Source organism: Solea solea, chromosome 19 (genome assembly GCF_958295425.1).
Source record: "Solea solea chromosome 19, fSolSol10.1, whole genome shotgun sequence".
Lineage (NCBI taxonomy): Eukaryota > Metazoa > Chordata > Actinopteri > Pleuronectiformes > Soleidae > Solea > Solea solea.
This window is the reverse complement of record NC_081152.1, coordinates 16,180,046-16,194,033: the sequence shown is the minus strand read 5'-3', so window position 1 is coordinate 16,194,033 and position 13,988 is coordinate 16,180,046. Positions and strand designations below refer to the sequence as shown.

The window sequence follows — 13,988 nt, the reverse complement described above, 5'->3', positions numbered from 1 at the left end:
AAAACGAGAGTGTGTTGGTTTTCACCTCTGAGCAGCAGCAGCAGCAGGGTAACATATGTACATTGACACGTCCTGGTTTATAATTTGCTACGTTATATGTTTAAATTCCTTCCCATACCGCTTCAGCTTCAGCTTTTAACCCATTGTTTTCAGCAACAAAGCCTTTTTTATACTGTAGATGAACACAAACTACTCAGCTTCCACTCTACTGTGTACTCTTCGTTTGGTATTATTGCTGTGACATACTCCAAAAAAACTATCTGAGCCATCTGACCAGGCAATGACATATAATTACATAATATTCATGTGTTTGTGGGTGTGCTTTTGTTTGTCTACATGCTTTTTTTTTTCTCTGTTGTGTGTGTGAGTGTGTCTTCACAGTTCACGAGTCTGGGGTCAGTGTTAGTAAGACGTTCACAGTGCTACCTAATCCATTCACAATCACACTCATGCATGCCGCATGATGTTGCCAGAAATCCTTCAAATTAGATCCTTCTCCACTTCGTTCACTTTAAAGTTTCAAATGAAGGAACCAAAACAAATTGGACGCGGCAAAGGTGCTACACCCGTTGCGGAGAAAAAGTAGGGAGCTCACAAAGTTTTCATACATGACAGATGCAGATGGAGATGCCCTGTGATTTTACTGCATATTGATTGAGGCTACTGATAAAGGATGTGCATCAAAATGGCGTGCGCTACTGGGAGGAACCGGCAGATGAAGGCAGAAAACGTCACAAGGGAGGAAAAACTTGATCTTTGTGTGACAGAGCTGCTGCACAGTACAATCAAGCATCATCGGCTGCTTTCTGACGAAAACATTCCACGTGTCTGAAAACCATGTGTCCACGGCAAACAAAGCCGAAAAAGTGAGGCGGACGCGTGCCCTGAAGAAAGAAAAAGGATTTACCAAGAAAGCGAGCGTTGTTTCGACAAAAGAGAACCAAAAAGGACACACAGACGAGAACACTCACGAGTGGAGGAAGCACAGCGGCTTTTCTCACTCCGGCGCTGATTGCGCCGTGACATCACAGGGCCAAATAAGCCAATCATGGGGGGCGGGGCTCAGCGCCACATCAGAAGCAAGAAACACATGCGGTTAGAGAAGAAAACACGCACACATACGCACACATACACAATCTGACACATAGCATAGAGTGCATATATCACACAGAGAGTAACAGGGGAAAGGGTCCAGTGAGAGAAGCGTTTGGAAGGCTCAGCAGAGGCGTAACTGTATACAGATCCATCCGTTGAGGGACTCTTTTTTTTTTTTGGCTGTTGTGTTTACGGGACTCAACTCGCTGACACAATCCACTCCACTTGGACGGGAATTAGGTCCTGAAAACGGCCCATGAGCCACACGTGAGTCAGTCACCGAACCTTGTACCCCTTCAGTTTGTAGATAATGACAGTTGAAAGAGTCAAAGGGCATGCACCAGCAGTCATCATGCGATTACAGTTCACAGGAAGCACTTTTTGTTGCTTTTTTTTTTCTTCTTGGTTATTTTTACTGACATTTATGTTTTGTTTTGTTTTTTTTGTAGAAAAAAATCATGCCTTAGTCTAGTCGACATTTTTCTTTACAAATCTTATAAAACTACACGTTGAACTCCTCTTTTTTCCTCCCCCTCCTTTTTTTCTTTTGTGATTCTGTACGGTCACAGGTTGAGGATGATTCTTGTGTTTGTTGTTTTTGTAGTTTGCACTTTTTTTAGTCTCTGTCGGAGTCTTTCTCTCCTCTCTGTTGCTCATTTTCGTCTGCGGTCTGGTTGTGTTTTTGATGAGGATGTTTTGGCAGTGGCTTTCCTGTCCTGGAAAACAAAACAAACATTGTTAAAGCTGTGGTTTTGTTGATGTTGATGATCATTATTCTGCCTCTGTTTGGTTAGTAAAGCAATCTATCCGACCTGACTGAGGGAGTGTTTGTGTGTATACACCTGCAGCGCTACACGACAGGGTTTTTTGATCAGCGAAATTACAGATTGCATGAATGAATCACTTCCTGTGTGCAGGAATCTGAGAAACTCACTATACTGAGAAAACCAGAGAGAGTGTGGAGCTGATAGGCCTGACAGATATTTGGTTTTATTCAAAAGTTACACACCACAGTTTTTCATTATACATTTTCAGGATCAGTGTTTAGAAATAATGTCTAATTCATGGTTTCAAGATTGTTTTCAGACATAAACTGCAGAAAATGTAAGGAAGATTTAGGCCGAAACATTTTGTGGGGTTTGCAGTTCACCCATGATGAACGTAGTGGAGGATTTTCTGGGTCAAAGACATTAGAGAAAGCGGGAGAACATCTGGAACATCCATGTACAGGTGGAGTCTGGTTTGAGCCTCCGCTCACTGTGAATTATCTGGCGCTTTTCCTGTCACGTTCTCACATGAATTCACTCAAACTTGATTTATGCCCCATCACTTGACTTAAGAAAAATGGGCAGAACATTTCCTCTCCTATCATGTACCGATTTTCTCTCATGTCATGTGATGTTCGTCTTCAAATGTTGGACCAAAACACTCTATGTTGTGCTCATGATTATTCCATTCCATGGATTGTCCACCTTTGTCTACAGTAAATCAAACATTTCTTCACATCTACTTTTAAGTTCTCAGGTTTCATTGAGCAACAGTCATCAATGTATAAACCAGGCTTTAGATTTTATCGAGAGACTATGAGAGCTGACAGGAGAAGCTTGAATTCTCACTTACTTCCCCTCAGGATGGTGGTTAATTTGAAACTCTCTTGCACTGGGCTAAGTGACTGATTCATAATGAGTTTACAGTGTTTGTGTGTGAAACTATGGCATGTAAATGTAACACTACAAATGTACCCTTCTAGCGAGCGTGGTTCCATGTTCATCAGCAAACGGTGTCTCAGCAGCAGCATAGTCCTCCTTCTCCCCTCTCTGTAAAGAAGAAACATAATTTGAATATAAATATAAAACCTTAAAACTGGTATTGGCATCAAAGTTGTTTGTAATCAGGATGTAAAACAAAAGCAGAAATTATCCGTCATCGCAGAAATTCTCCATGTGTTGCACCATGCAACACATTATTCTGGTCTGATTCTGTGACTCCATCAAAATAATCAATTTTGATGACGGTTGTTAAGTGAGGCTAAAATGTTTGTAAATGAGTAAAAACAAAACAAACTGAATGTCTTCTCATCTGATCATTCAAAAAAGGGTAAAAAACGGGATGGACAAAAAATGTTCCTCCTTCAGGCACAGGAAGCGGCGGGTGGTTGGCGTAGCAACCTGACCTGGACCAGCCTCTGCCTCTGCTCCCAAGTATGTTGGCCCGCCTCCTGGTGAGAGAAGCCCAGCCCCCTGCCAAAGGGCTGTGTGTGTCCATGCAGCACATGAAAGTAACCCGTGTCACACACCGGAGTCAGTAGCGCCTCCTGAGCCACGCGCAGGCCCTGCCCGCCGGCGTCACGTCCTGGTGACACAGAGCCGACCCAGCTCTGCAGGGAGTCCTTGTCAGGTAGATAGGGTTGAAATGCTCCACTTCCCACCACCCTGTGAAGAAAAATAGCGATAACGGAAAAGGAGTGGAAGGAGGAAGAACAAGGATTAACACATGACATATAAGTTATGTTGGTGGCCATTTGACTACAGTTTGGTTTGATATTGATACATAGTCAATGCTGCCTTAACTGTGTGCAACTCCTGCTGGTCACTTGCACCTAGAACAAGCGTAAGACATGCTCGGTCTCAGTGAAAACATGTCTGCCATTGAAGACACAAGGAAACACTGATTTCCACCACTAAAATCAACGGTATCTGGTCAGTGATTTTTCATCAGGGCACACAGGAGTTGTTGCTGTACTGCTGCCTGCATTAGTGAGATCAGACAAGTTATTCTTTTACTTTGGTGTTTGAAATACTTTGTTTGGTTTTACATAAGTGACACAAACTTAGTAAACGAGCAGCCGATCAGCAACTCCTGTGTCTTCAAGAGCTAAAAATACAGTTTTTCCTCTATGGACTTCGGTGAGTGTTTAAAACCTTCAGTTTCCAGTCACAAAAGGCTGTTGAACAGCAAAAGGTGGTTAGCTAAAATATACTATAAGGTCCAGTGGGTAAGAATTATGAGACGGCAGACCGTAACAAATGGATGACTCCTCTGCTCAGTGCTTTAGGGAACTACAGTGGCCTTCATTTACCAGAAAGGATGTCATTGTAAGCCTCCACTATAAAATATGGAACACACTCTGGCAGTTTTTTTCTGTTTGGGTTGTTGTCGAAAATAAAGCCCTTGTCTAAGTACATATAACAGGCTTATTCTAATCTTAACTATCCTAGAAGTTCCTAGATCACTCTGCTGGCAGCCATGTCGTCAGTGAGAGCAGGCCTGTTCGCACAGCTCGGCAACACCGATTATGAGTCAGTACCTCGGACAATAACACTTCAATAAACTTCAACTATCGCTTTAAAGTTGACATACCGGTTGTCTCCGTTGTGTTCTGTGGCCCGACTCAGCCCTGACACCTCACACCGCTGGGCATACACCTGCTGGCCTGCAACAACAGAAATCCCTTCCACTGAACCCAGCCTTTCACCTCCTCCTTTTGCTCCTCCTCCTCCTGCCGCAAAGGCGTCCCCTCTCCTCCCATCCAACCTCTGACCTCCCAGCTGGCCATTCAGGTTGACCTTTGGGACAGCGCCACTTGCCCTCACCCTGTCCCTTTCTGCCAGTGCACACACCAGCTCCTGTGGCGCCTCCTCATCCTCAACCTCTCCTTCCTCCTCCTCATCCTCCTCTTCCTCCTCCAGCTCCATGATGGAGCCGCTGGCCCCGCTGGCTCCGCTGCTCGGGCGACCCAAGCTGTAGGGGAGGGAGAGCGTGGCGCCCTCCGAGTCGTCGGCCCGACTGCTGCCATCTAGTGACGAGTCCTCCACTGTAACCAGCGAGGGACTGACCCCTGCTGGCCACACCTGAACATCTGACATCTCCATTAACGTGTCTTCCTCTGTGGTGGCAATGGGCGCACACTCGAGGCTGGACACTTCCTGCCAGTACGGCTCCGCGCCCAGAGGAGAGGGCAAGCTGTACTGCATGGAGGCCGGGGACAGAAGCTCCTCCTGCACCAGCCCGTAACCTGGAGGGATGACAGGGGCGAGACAAAAGAAAGACTAACACCACGCAGGCACAGCCAGGGAGAGCACGGGGAGGTGGTGGGTCAACTGTTTCTCCAGGTTGTCAGGGAAACAGTGGGTCTCAGCTCTGTCCCAATATACTAATATATTGCTATATTCTTATTCCAAGACCCTCAATTAATGCATGTCAATATATATATTTCCACTTTAAAGCAACACTATGTAATTTTGCTAAACAGCAGCACCCTCTTCAGGGACAAAGGTTCAGAGTCTCAGGTTTCTACAGAGATCTATATAAGAAGCTGCCACACAGACTGCTGGAGAATGCGTTGACGTCACCGCCATGTTGGGGGTGCCATTGACAGTGAGAAGGATGCCTTACTCTTGGTATTTTTAGTTTCCTGTTTTTGTTGTGATTGCTTTCTAAGGGGCAGATCACGTAGAGATGTGCTGCGACAGATTATCCTGTGCTGCGACTTTATTAAATCCCACACCAGGGAAATTAACGGGAAAAACACTTTGGAAAAAGCGGGGAGAAGCTCATGTTGGTGGTCTGCGTGCACAACTGGGCAAACTAATTTTGAAATATGAAAGGCGATGGATTCGAGCAGATGACAAACTCTTTGCCTTTGCTTTTGTTTTGGTAGAGGAGCAGGAGGTTGAAAAACTATAAAAAGCAAAGGTTTCGGATTGCAAAGCTCACGTCTTGTTTGTGCCAAGTGGTACTTTTGACCGCACACCTTGCCCTGAAAAGTTGAAAACAACACAGTCGAGTATGTTATTCCTGTCAATCAAAACAACCTACAGTAGTGTCAGGAGGCAGCGTGGGATCATGGGAATTGTTGATTCTGATTGAATGATTCTCAAAAATTACAACCTCGATGAGTGAGGATCTACACAAACACAGGAAAATTATGTTTTTTTCTGACTGGTTTCTCCACACAAAAGACTATTTATTTAATTTCTTTAATTAACTCTTGACCTTGCCGGGTATGATTAAAGCAGTTTGAGCAACTCACAAAATCAAAATGATGAAGTCGTCTTAGTAGGAAAACCATTAGTGTTGCTTTAAAGGGTAGAATAGAATAACACTCAGCTTTTTGTCAAAACATTGACTGATTTCCATCTGTTTTTGGGTTTGATTATACTACTGACATTGGGACACAGCAGTAAGAGTGAGGTGTGGGGAAAAGGGTTGTGGTTTTTCATCCACTGTGAGGTGAACGATGCAGACTTTGCCTCCATAAAGTAAGTGCATATACAGAGCATATACTGTATACTGCATAATGGTTTCTCTTGATAAGAGAAGGAAACAGGTGAGTCAGTAGGAATTGTATGTGCTGATGGGGTTGGCACGATATAGATTTCCAAAGATTTGTGTTATGATCACAAATTGAGTTTATTAAGTATTCAGGCTATCTTGTTTTGAACAAGAAATGTAGCTGCTGTGATACAAAGATCAAAGCTTTTACACAAACACCTCTATTATCGTTCCAACCCGTGGCAGAACTCCCTGGGTGGGAGTCGGTGGCATGTCACAGATTCTGTGGAGGAAAATGCTAAAAGTTACTGTTGCTCTCACACACTTTCCTGCAGCTGCACATCAGTCATTCTTTCATTTGTCTGCATACCAAGCATCCGCTCTCTGCGATCACTGCATGTGCTCGCTCACACTCATACAGAAACGCAGACACATTAAACAAAGTGTCATGTTTATTTGATTTGTGTCTGGTCCCCTTTTATAGTCTTGACTGAAATATGATGGTATGATTTAAAACAAATCATAATCAATATAAAAGCTGAAGTAGGCCTATGTATTACTTAATATTAACAAGGACTAGATCTTGATTTATACGTGAATGAACTTAAACGATAAGGGATATAATATGTATTGGTTAATTAAAAATAACATATATCTAAGAAGATAGTTTAGTTATTGAAGATAGTTAGTTGTTTGTGTTACCAAGACAATAAACAAACACACAGTATAAGGACAATTGAGCGTTATATTATTCCCATGAAGAGTTGAGGTCATTCATAGTTTTATTTCCAATTTAAGTTAAAATATGTATGTTAAATTAACAAAGTAAACAAAGTGATGTAAAGATTTTCATAGCTGATATTTGTGAAAGATTTAGGAAAATGTGGAAGATTTTTTATTTAGACATTTTTCTGAATACTGTAAAATAAACTGCTATCAGGTTAATTAAGTTCAGTGATATTGAAGAGTAAACATATATTTCACCTTAAAACATGCAGACATAAGGGGTGCAGTTTTCAGTTTTGGAGGAAGAATCCAAGGTTCATTGTGAGTTAAGACTTCAAATGTAACTTCAGTCATTTAATTTACAGTATTTTCTGGATTAATCTAAATTATATGACGGTAGACAATGTAAAAAATTGAATATTTCACAAAACCCTTAATACAATATTAGTTTTTAACCTCTGGAGATATATCTATCTTTTAATGTGACAAAAAAATACTGTAGAGAAACAAAATAATAAAGTAACATGATACTGTCAATTTTCAACCTAAAATTTGAAATACTACAATTCATATTCTGAACACACAAACTAATGTGTGTATTTTTAATAAATTACCTATAAATATCCAAAATGTGATTGTGATTTAATATAAATATTGTGTTTGAGTTACCAAAATTACCAAAATATTCCTCAGTTGAGGAATATTACCAAAATATTCCTCAACTATTCTGACAACTTCTATTTCTACATATTTTAATAGTTATTAATATTTATTGCAGCTTAAGACAACAATATCAAGCATTAATGAGTCTTTATTGTGTTGTTAAATGTGGCTCAGAGTTTATGGGCGATAGTGTGGGTCGGCATGTGTGTGTGTGTGTGTTTCTGGGATGGTACAGGGCCAGGATGATGGGAGGTGGCATCAGAATGAGGTGAACAGGGTTGAAGTAATGAGTCGAGATTAGAATGAGAGTTAGGATGAATCTGGGTGAACCTTTCCCTTCACTCCCGCCATTTAAACACAAACACACACAAAACACACATTCACACAAGTGTGTGAAACGCACAGGATGTAGTGAGACACAAATACACTCCACAGTTTGTCAAAAATACACACCAACCACGGACAGACACACTGCACAGCACGCTACTCACTTCACTGTACACACACTTACATACACACACAGACAATACTTCACTCATATTTACATACAGATGTTGACACACACTTTTTGTCTCACAGGGGACACTTAAATATACAGATATAATCACACAAACACACGTCACATTATCATCCCTGCTGGCAAACAACATTCAGATAATGTCATCAGTGAGTCTGTCATCAGACTTGGGCAAAAATGGTTTTATTAAAATCCTTAAAACGTTTGAATTTATAGCTGTAAATGTGGAGCATCATTAAATACAAACCCACAATATTTAATGAATCTAATCATTCAAAATGACATATTTTGCCCATGAACGAAGACACAACATCACAGCAACATTGTGCTTTGAACAATATTATGAGCTAGGCAGCTGGTTATTTGTAATAACGTAGCATTAAAAACCCACACACACCAATTATTTTACAAGAAAGGAAAGTAAGAACATATTTTGTGTTGTTGTTTTTGTTAATATAGCATGTAAAACAAGACTTAATCACACCCAGTGAACAGAGAAAACATTTTACACTGTGAAGAAAAGTCGTACATTGAAAGCATGCCATGCACATAACGATGTCATAATCAAAAATAGCACATTTTATTTCATACAAGAAAGTGCACACTCACACATACATTACACAGTACAGACAAACATCTTCTTAGCTAGTTCTGAGAATAATTATATTCAACTTTCATGTATAAATTCAGTTGCTTTCTTTAGCTTTTTTAAAAAATAGTCTAAAATATCCTCTCTCACACACACACACAAACACATACAAACAGCAAAGCATGCAGCATGCACATGCGCAAACTTTAGTACACATACACACACACAGAGCTGGTTTGAGAGAGGAGGAGAGGGTCCACGCTCGACTGAACGTGGGAGGAGCGCGGGGTAAATAAGATGACAAGAGAAGAGGAGGCCCAGAGGTCAACATGAGGTCATATGAGGTCAGAGGTCGGACAGGTAGAGCTGTGAGGAAGAAGAGCAAGAGAAGGGAGGAGGGAGGAAGGAGCAGGGCGGCTGGGCAGCAGATATGACATGTCATAGGTTCAGAAAGAGAGAGACTGACAGAAGGAGGGAGAGATGGAGACGAAAGAGAGTGAGAGAGATAGAGAAAGAGATTTTGTCTTGAAAAAAAAAAAGGCAGAATTTCAAGGTTGCAAAGACGCTGCACTCACTTAACGATGGGGTAAAAACGTTCAAGGTAAAGACGACAATTTGAATTCAGAATACATTTCATTTTGTCAATTATGTTATGTCAATGTTGTGACTTGCTCGTAGAGCATTGTGGGTAATGCAGTCTTTTAAAGAAACAAAATAGCAGTCCTTGAAAGTATGTCTACCAAAGTACTTTTATTTTAACTGTTTATCCTTCCACAACTGATAAGAAGAAAAAACACTGGTCGGGCTGGAGGTGACACAGTTTTCTTATGTTCTTACACTTAGTGTGCTTTTTAAAAAACTTCTGTGTCGTAGTAATAGGCAGTAAATTAAATGTGCTTTGATTGATTTTAATGTCCTCTTGCTCTCTCGCCATTTATATATTAATATATACACTGTATACTAATAAAGAGAAATGGAATTCACATTTCTTCCATTTCCCTGGCATCCAGTTCTCACCCTTCACCCATAATAATCTCTTTTGAAGGTTTTGAGATTCATGATTTGACAGGCGCCATGTTGATGGATGACAACACCAGCTGTCAATCACACATGGTGTCCACTCACATGCTGTGCTTTATCATTTACAGTATTTACTTCTTTATTGAGACATAAATTACAAAATTGACATTGAAACCCTTAATTCTTCAGGAAAATGTTTGCTGATGTTATAAATCAAGAGAGATTAAAGGATAATTTTCTCCTAAACTTCCATTCAAAGTGAGTTCTTTGTGCAACCAGGTAGCTTATCAAAATATTTTTTACTTCCTGATTGACTTCACAAAGGGTTAACCGGAAGCAGAGGAGACATATCTGAGAGAGAGCAGTGACAACTGCCTTTTATAATCTTATTGGCGGACAGTTAGACAGCTCTGTACATGTCGAAATGGTTTATTCCGTACACGGATAACTGTTTTTTACGTCTATGTAAACATAGTAGCCATAATTTCTTATAAGAGTGGTTTAAAATTGGACTGAAGATACTATGTAAATGTAAACACAACTATTGTCTGCCGTTAGTCAAGCATGAGATTGTGCTTGGTTCTCAGGCAAAGAAAGAGGAAGAAAGACAGCAAGAAAGACAGAAAGAGGAAAAAATAGAAACAAGGTATGAAGGCCCAGAGCACATCTGTGTACTTTTGTTACCTTTGTGTATCCATCCCAGGCACACACACACGCACACACGTATACACACACATATGTGCATGAGTACACGTGCGTGCATGTGTGCACACCCTCACACAGCAACACATACACCCAACATGTAAACTAAACATGTTTGATTAACATGATTAACGTGTTAAAAAGTATGATTTCCTTCTAAAATCCCTGTTAGTAAGAGTGAATGGGGGTTATATCCTCATTTCTCATATTTGTAAAAGAAGAATAAGAACCATCATGTTCAGGGCTCAAATATGAAGTGAAAAAACCGCAACCGAAAAAAAAAAAAGAAAAAACATGAATTATGCCACAGTGCCCTCGGTGCATGCTGCAAAAGGCTGGTGGTTCATGGTGAGAGAATGACACCATTCCTCAGACCTTATTAAAACATGATTTGAGCTCCATCATCATCATCATCAGCATCCTCACTGCTTTCGTTTACATGAGTAGCAAACCACCATGCAGCCCCTTCAACTTACCCCTTCTGAAAAACGGGGGTCTAATAACTCGTGGCTTGTGCACTAGGCGCGGTGGCCTTGTGTCCGTGATCTCTTGTGGAGCAACAGAAACAAGGTAAAAATGCTGTTACCCACACTCAAGGCAACATATAGTGTTGTCTTTACTTGCATGTGATGACCACTAGTTCTGTTTGAGTAAATATGGCTTCCTTTTGCTCAAATACTTACTCAAATAGAATTAGTTTGACTGACCAAAATAATCTGGGTGTAATCTGTAATGATCTTATCTTCTGATCGTTACAGATCAACTAAAAATAATCAAATAATATGAAATAATGAGCTTTATATCTGCCCCTATACACTGATGACTAAGTATTCTCACTCACAACATCATTAATCATCTTTTCTCTTACTGAGAGCGGAGACAATTCATAAAAGGTCACATATTTATGTGGTTGAATATATGAAATCACTTTCTTTTAAAGTTAAAATCCACTGACCACTGATCAACATACTGTTTTGAACAAGGCATGATGTGTGTGCGGTTTGCGACGTGTTTAAGTGCGTCTTACCATTGATGACACTCGGTGACAGCAGCGTGGAGTCACGGTTGCTGAGTCGACATGCTCCCTCCTCTAAAGAACCGGGTGCTGGCTGCGGAGCCTGACCCTCAAGAGACTTCACGATGTCCGCGCGGTCGATGTTCCTCAGTGCGGCGTAAAGACTCTCCACTGAGATGGGAACACAGCAACGGTAAAAGAGAGGGGGAGACAGAGTGCAGAAGGAGATAAAGAAGCAAGTTCAGGAAAGATGGGAAGTTTTATGATGGATATTTTTAAAAGGGCAGCACAGACAGATGCACAGCTTCATACTGAAGAGCCCTAGTTATTAGATCAGACACTGTACACATATCCACTGTGAAACCGGCCTCGGGGACAATGTTGCACTTACTCTTGGCCCTCTTGCCTTCTCTGCTCACCCACAGGTTGAGCAGGGCAGAGCTCTGGTCCAGCAGAGAGTTGGGATTTTCCACACGGATCCTGTTGATGTCGTCCACACCAAAGTGAAGCTCTCGTGCCAACTCTGCGAAGAGGAGAGCAAGCAGGTGAATAAATACACACAAAGAAGAGGAGGAAAGAAAGACATGTACAATATTATAAGTGACTAACCTGCCCAACTCAAACCCAGCTGTTCAGATATGATGTTAATTTTGATCTCTGTCCTCTCCATGGCATTAACTGTGGCTGAAGAGACAAAAACACTACGTTAAGGAACACCTAAAACTGAAAACTGAAAAAGAGTAGCTCTACTGAGCTGAGGAAACTGTAGCTCTGACTCTATTGGGCCATAATACATCTTCTTCTTCTTTTCCTTTTGGCTGCTCCCTTCATGGATCACCACAGTGAATCAACCTCCTCCATCTAACCCTGTTCTCTGTATCCCCCTCTCTCTCACCAACTTACTTCATGTCCTCTTCACTACATCCATAAACCTTCTCTTTGGTCTTCCTCTAGACCTCCTGCCTGGCAGTTCCAACCCCAGCATCCTTCTACCAATATACTCACTATCCCTCCTCTGTACATCACCAAACCATCTCATTCTGGCCTCTCTGACCATGTCTCCAAAACATCTAACATGTGCTGTTCCTCTGATTGACTCATTCCTGATCCTATCCATCTTCGTCACTCCCAAAGAGAACCTCAACATCTTCATCTCTGCTACCTCCAGCTCTGCTTCCTGTCTTTTTCTCAGTGCCACTGTCTCTAGACCATACAGCATCGCTGGTCTCACCACTGTCCTGTATATCTTTTCTTTCATTCTGGCTGATACTCTTTTATCACACATTACCCCTGACACTTTTCTCCACCCATTCCAACCAGCTTGAACACATTTCTTCACCTCTTTTCCACAATCTCCACTGCTCTGGACTGTTGACCCTAAATACTTAAAATCCTCCACCTACTTTATCTCCACTCCCTGTAGCCTCATGGTTCCACTTGGGTTCCTCTCATTCACACACATATATTCTGTCTTGCTGACTAACCTTCATTCCTCTCCTTTCTAAAGCATATCTCGAGCTATTCCTCAACCTGGTCTCTGCTCTCACCACAGATCACAATGTCATCTGCAAACATCATAGTCCATGGAGATTCCTGTCTAACCTCATGTGTCAGTCTGTCCATCACCACCGGAAACAAGAAGAGACTCAGAGCCGAACCCTGATGTAGTCCCACCTCCACCTTGAACTTCTCTGTCACACCTATAGCACACCTCACCGCTGTCTCACAGTTGGCATACATGTCCTGCACCAGTCTAACATACTTCTCTGCCACTACAGACTTCCTCATACAGTACCACAGTTCCTCTCTCGACACCCTGTCATAGGCTTTTTCCAGATCTACAAAGGCACAATGCAGCTCCCTCTGACCTTCTCTGTATTTCTCTACCAGCATTCTTAAAGCAAATACTGCATCTGTAGTACTCTTTCTAGGCATGAAACCATACTGTTGCTCACAAATGCTGACTTCTGCTCTCAGTCTAGTTTCCACTACTCTTTCCAATAACTTCATTGTATGGCTCATCAACTTTATTCCTCTATAGTTACTGCAATTCTGAACATCTCCCTTATTCTTAAAAATGGGCACCATCACACTTCTTCTCCATTCCTCAGGCATCCCCTCACTCTCTAAGATCCTGTTGAATAATCTAACCAGAAACTCTACTGCCTCCTCTCCTAGACACTTCCATACTTCCACAGGTATATCATTGGGACCAACTGCCTTTCCATTCTTCATCCTCTTCAATGCCCCCCTCACTTCATCTTTATTAATCTCTGCTACTTCATGGTTCACAGTAGTCACCTCTTCTACCCTTTGCTCTCTTTCATTTCCCTCATTCATTAGCTCTTCAAAGTACTCTTTCCATCTTCCCATTACTTCTGTGGCAC

General features: G+C 41.6%; 1 protein-coding gene across 3 annotated transcripts in view; it reads right to left on the bottom strand.

The window, feature by feature from the left end:
- Positions 1-885: 885 nt before the first annotated feature.
- The window catches only part of ank1b (ankyrin 1, erythrocytic b), a 67,065-nt gene continuing 53,962 nt past the window's right edge, over positions 886-13,988 (bottom strand). The window contains exons 38-44 of one of the 3 annotated variants that reach the window (XM_058616505.1): positions 12,211-12,285; positions 11,993-12,124; positions 11,614-11,772; positions 4,456-5,110; positions 3,269-3,527; positions 2,838-2,912; positions 886-1,811 (exon numbers count right to left, since the gene is read on the bottom strand). In XM_058616505.1, coding sequence (XP_058472488.1) covers positions 1,749-1,811; positions 2,838-2,912; positions 3,269-3,527; positions 4,456-5,110; positions 11,614-11,772; positions 11,993-12,124; positions 12,211-12,285 — 1,418 coding nt within the window. In that variant the 3' untranslated portion in view covers positions 886-1,748. The remainder of the gene's footprint in view (positions 1,812-2,837; positions 2,913-3,268; positions 3,528-4,455; positions 5,111-11,613; positions 11,773-11,992; positions 12,125-12,210; positions 12,286-13,988) is intronic. The other 2 variants (XM_058616506.1, XM_058616507.1) reach the window with 2 other exon arrangements.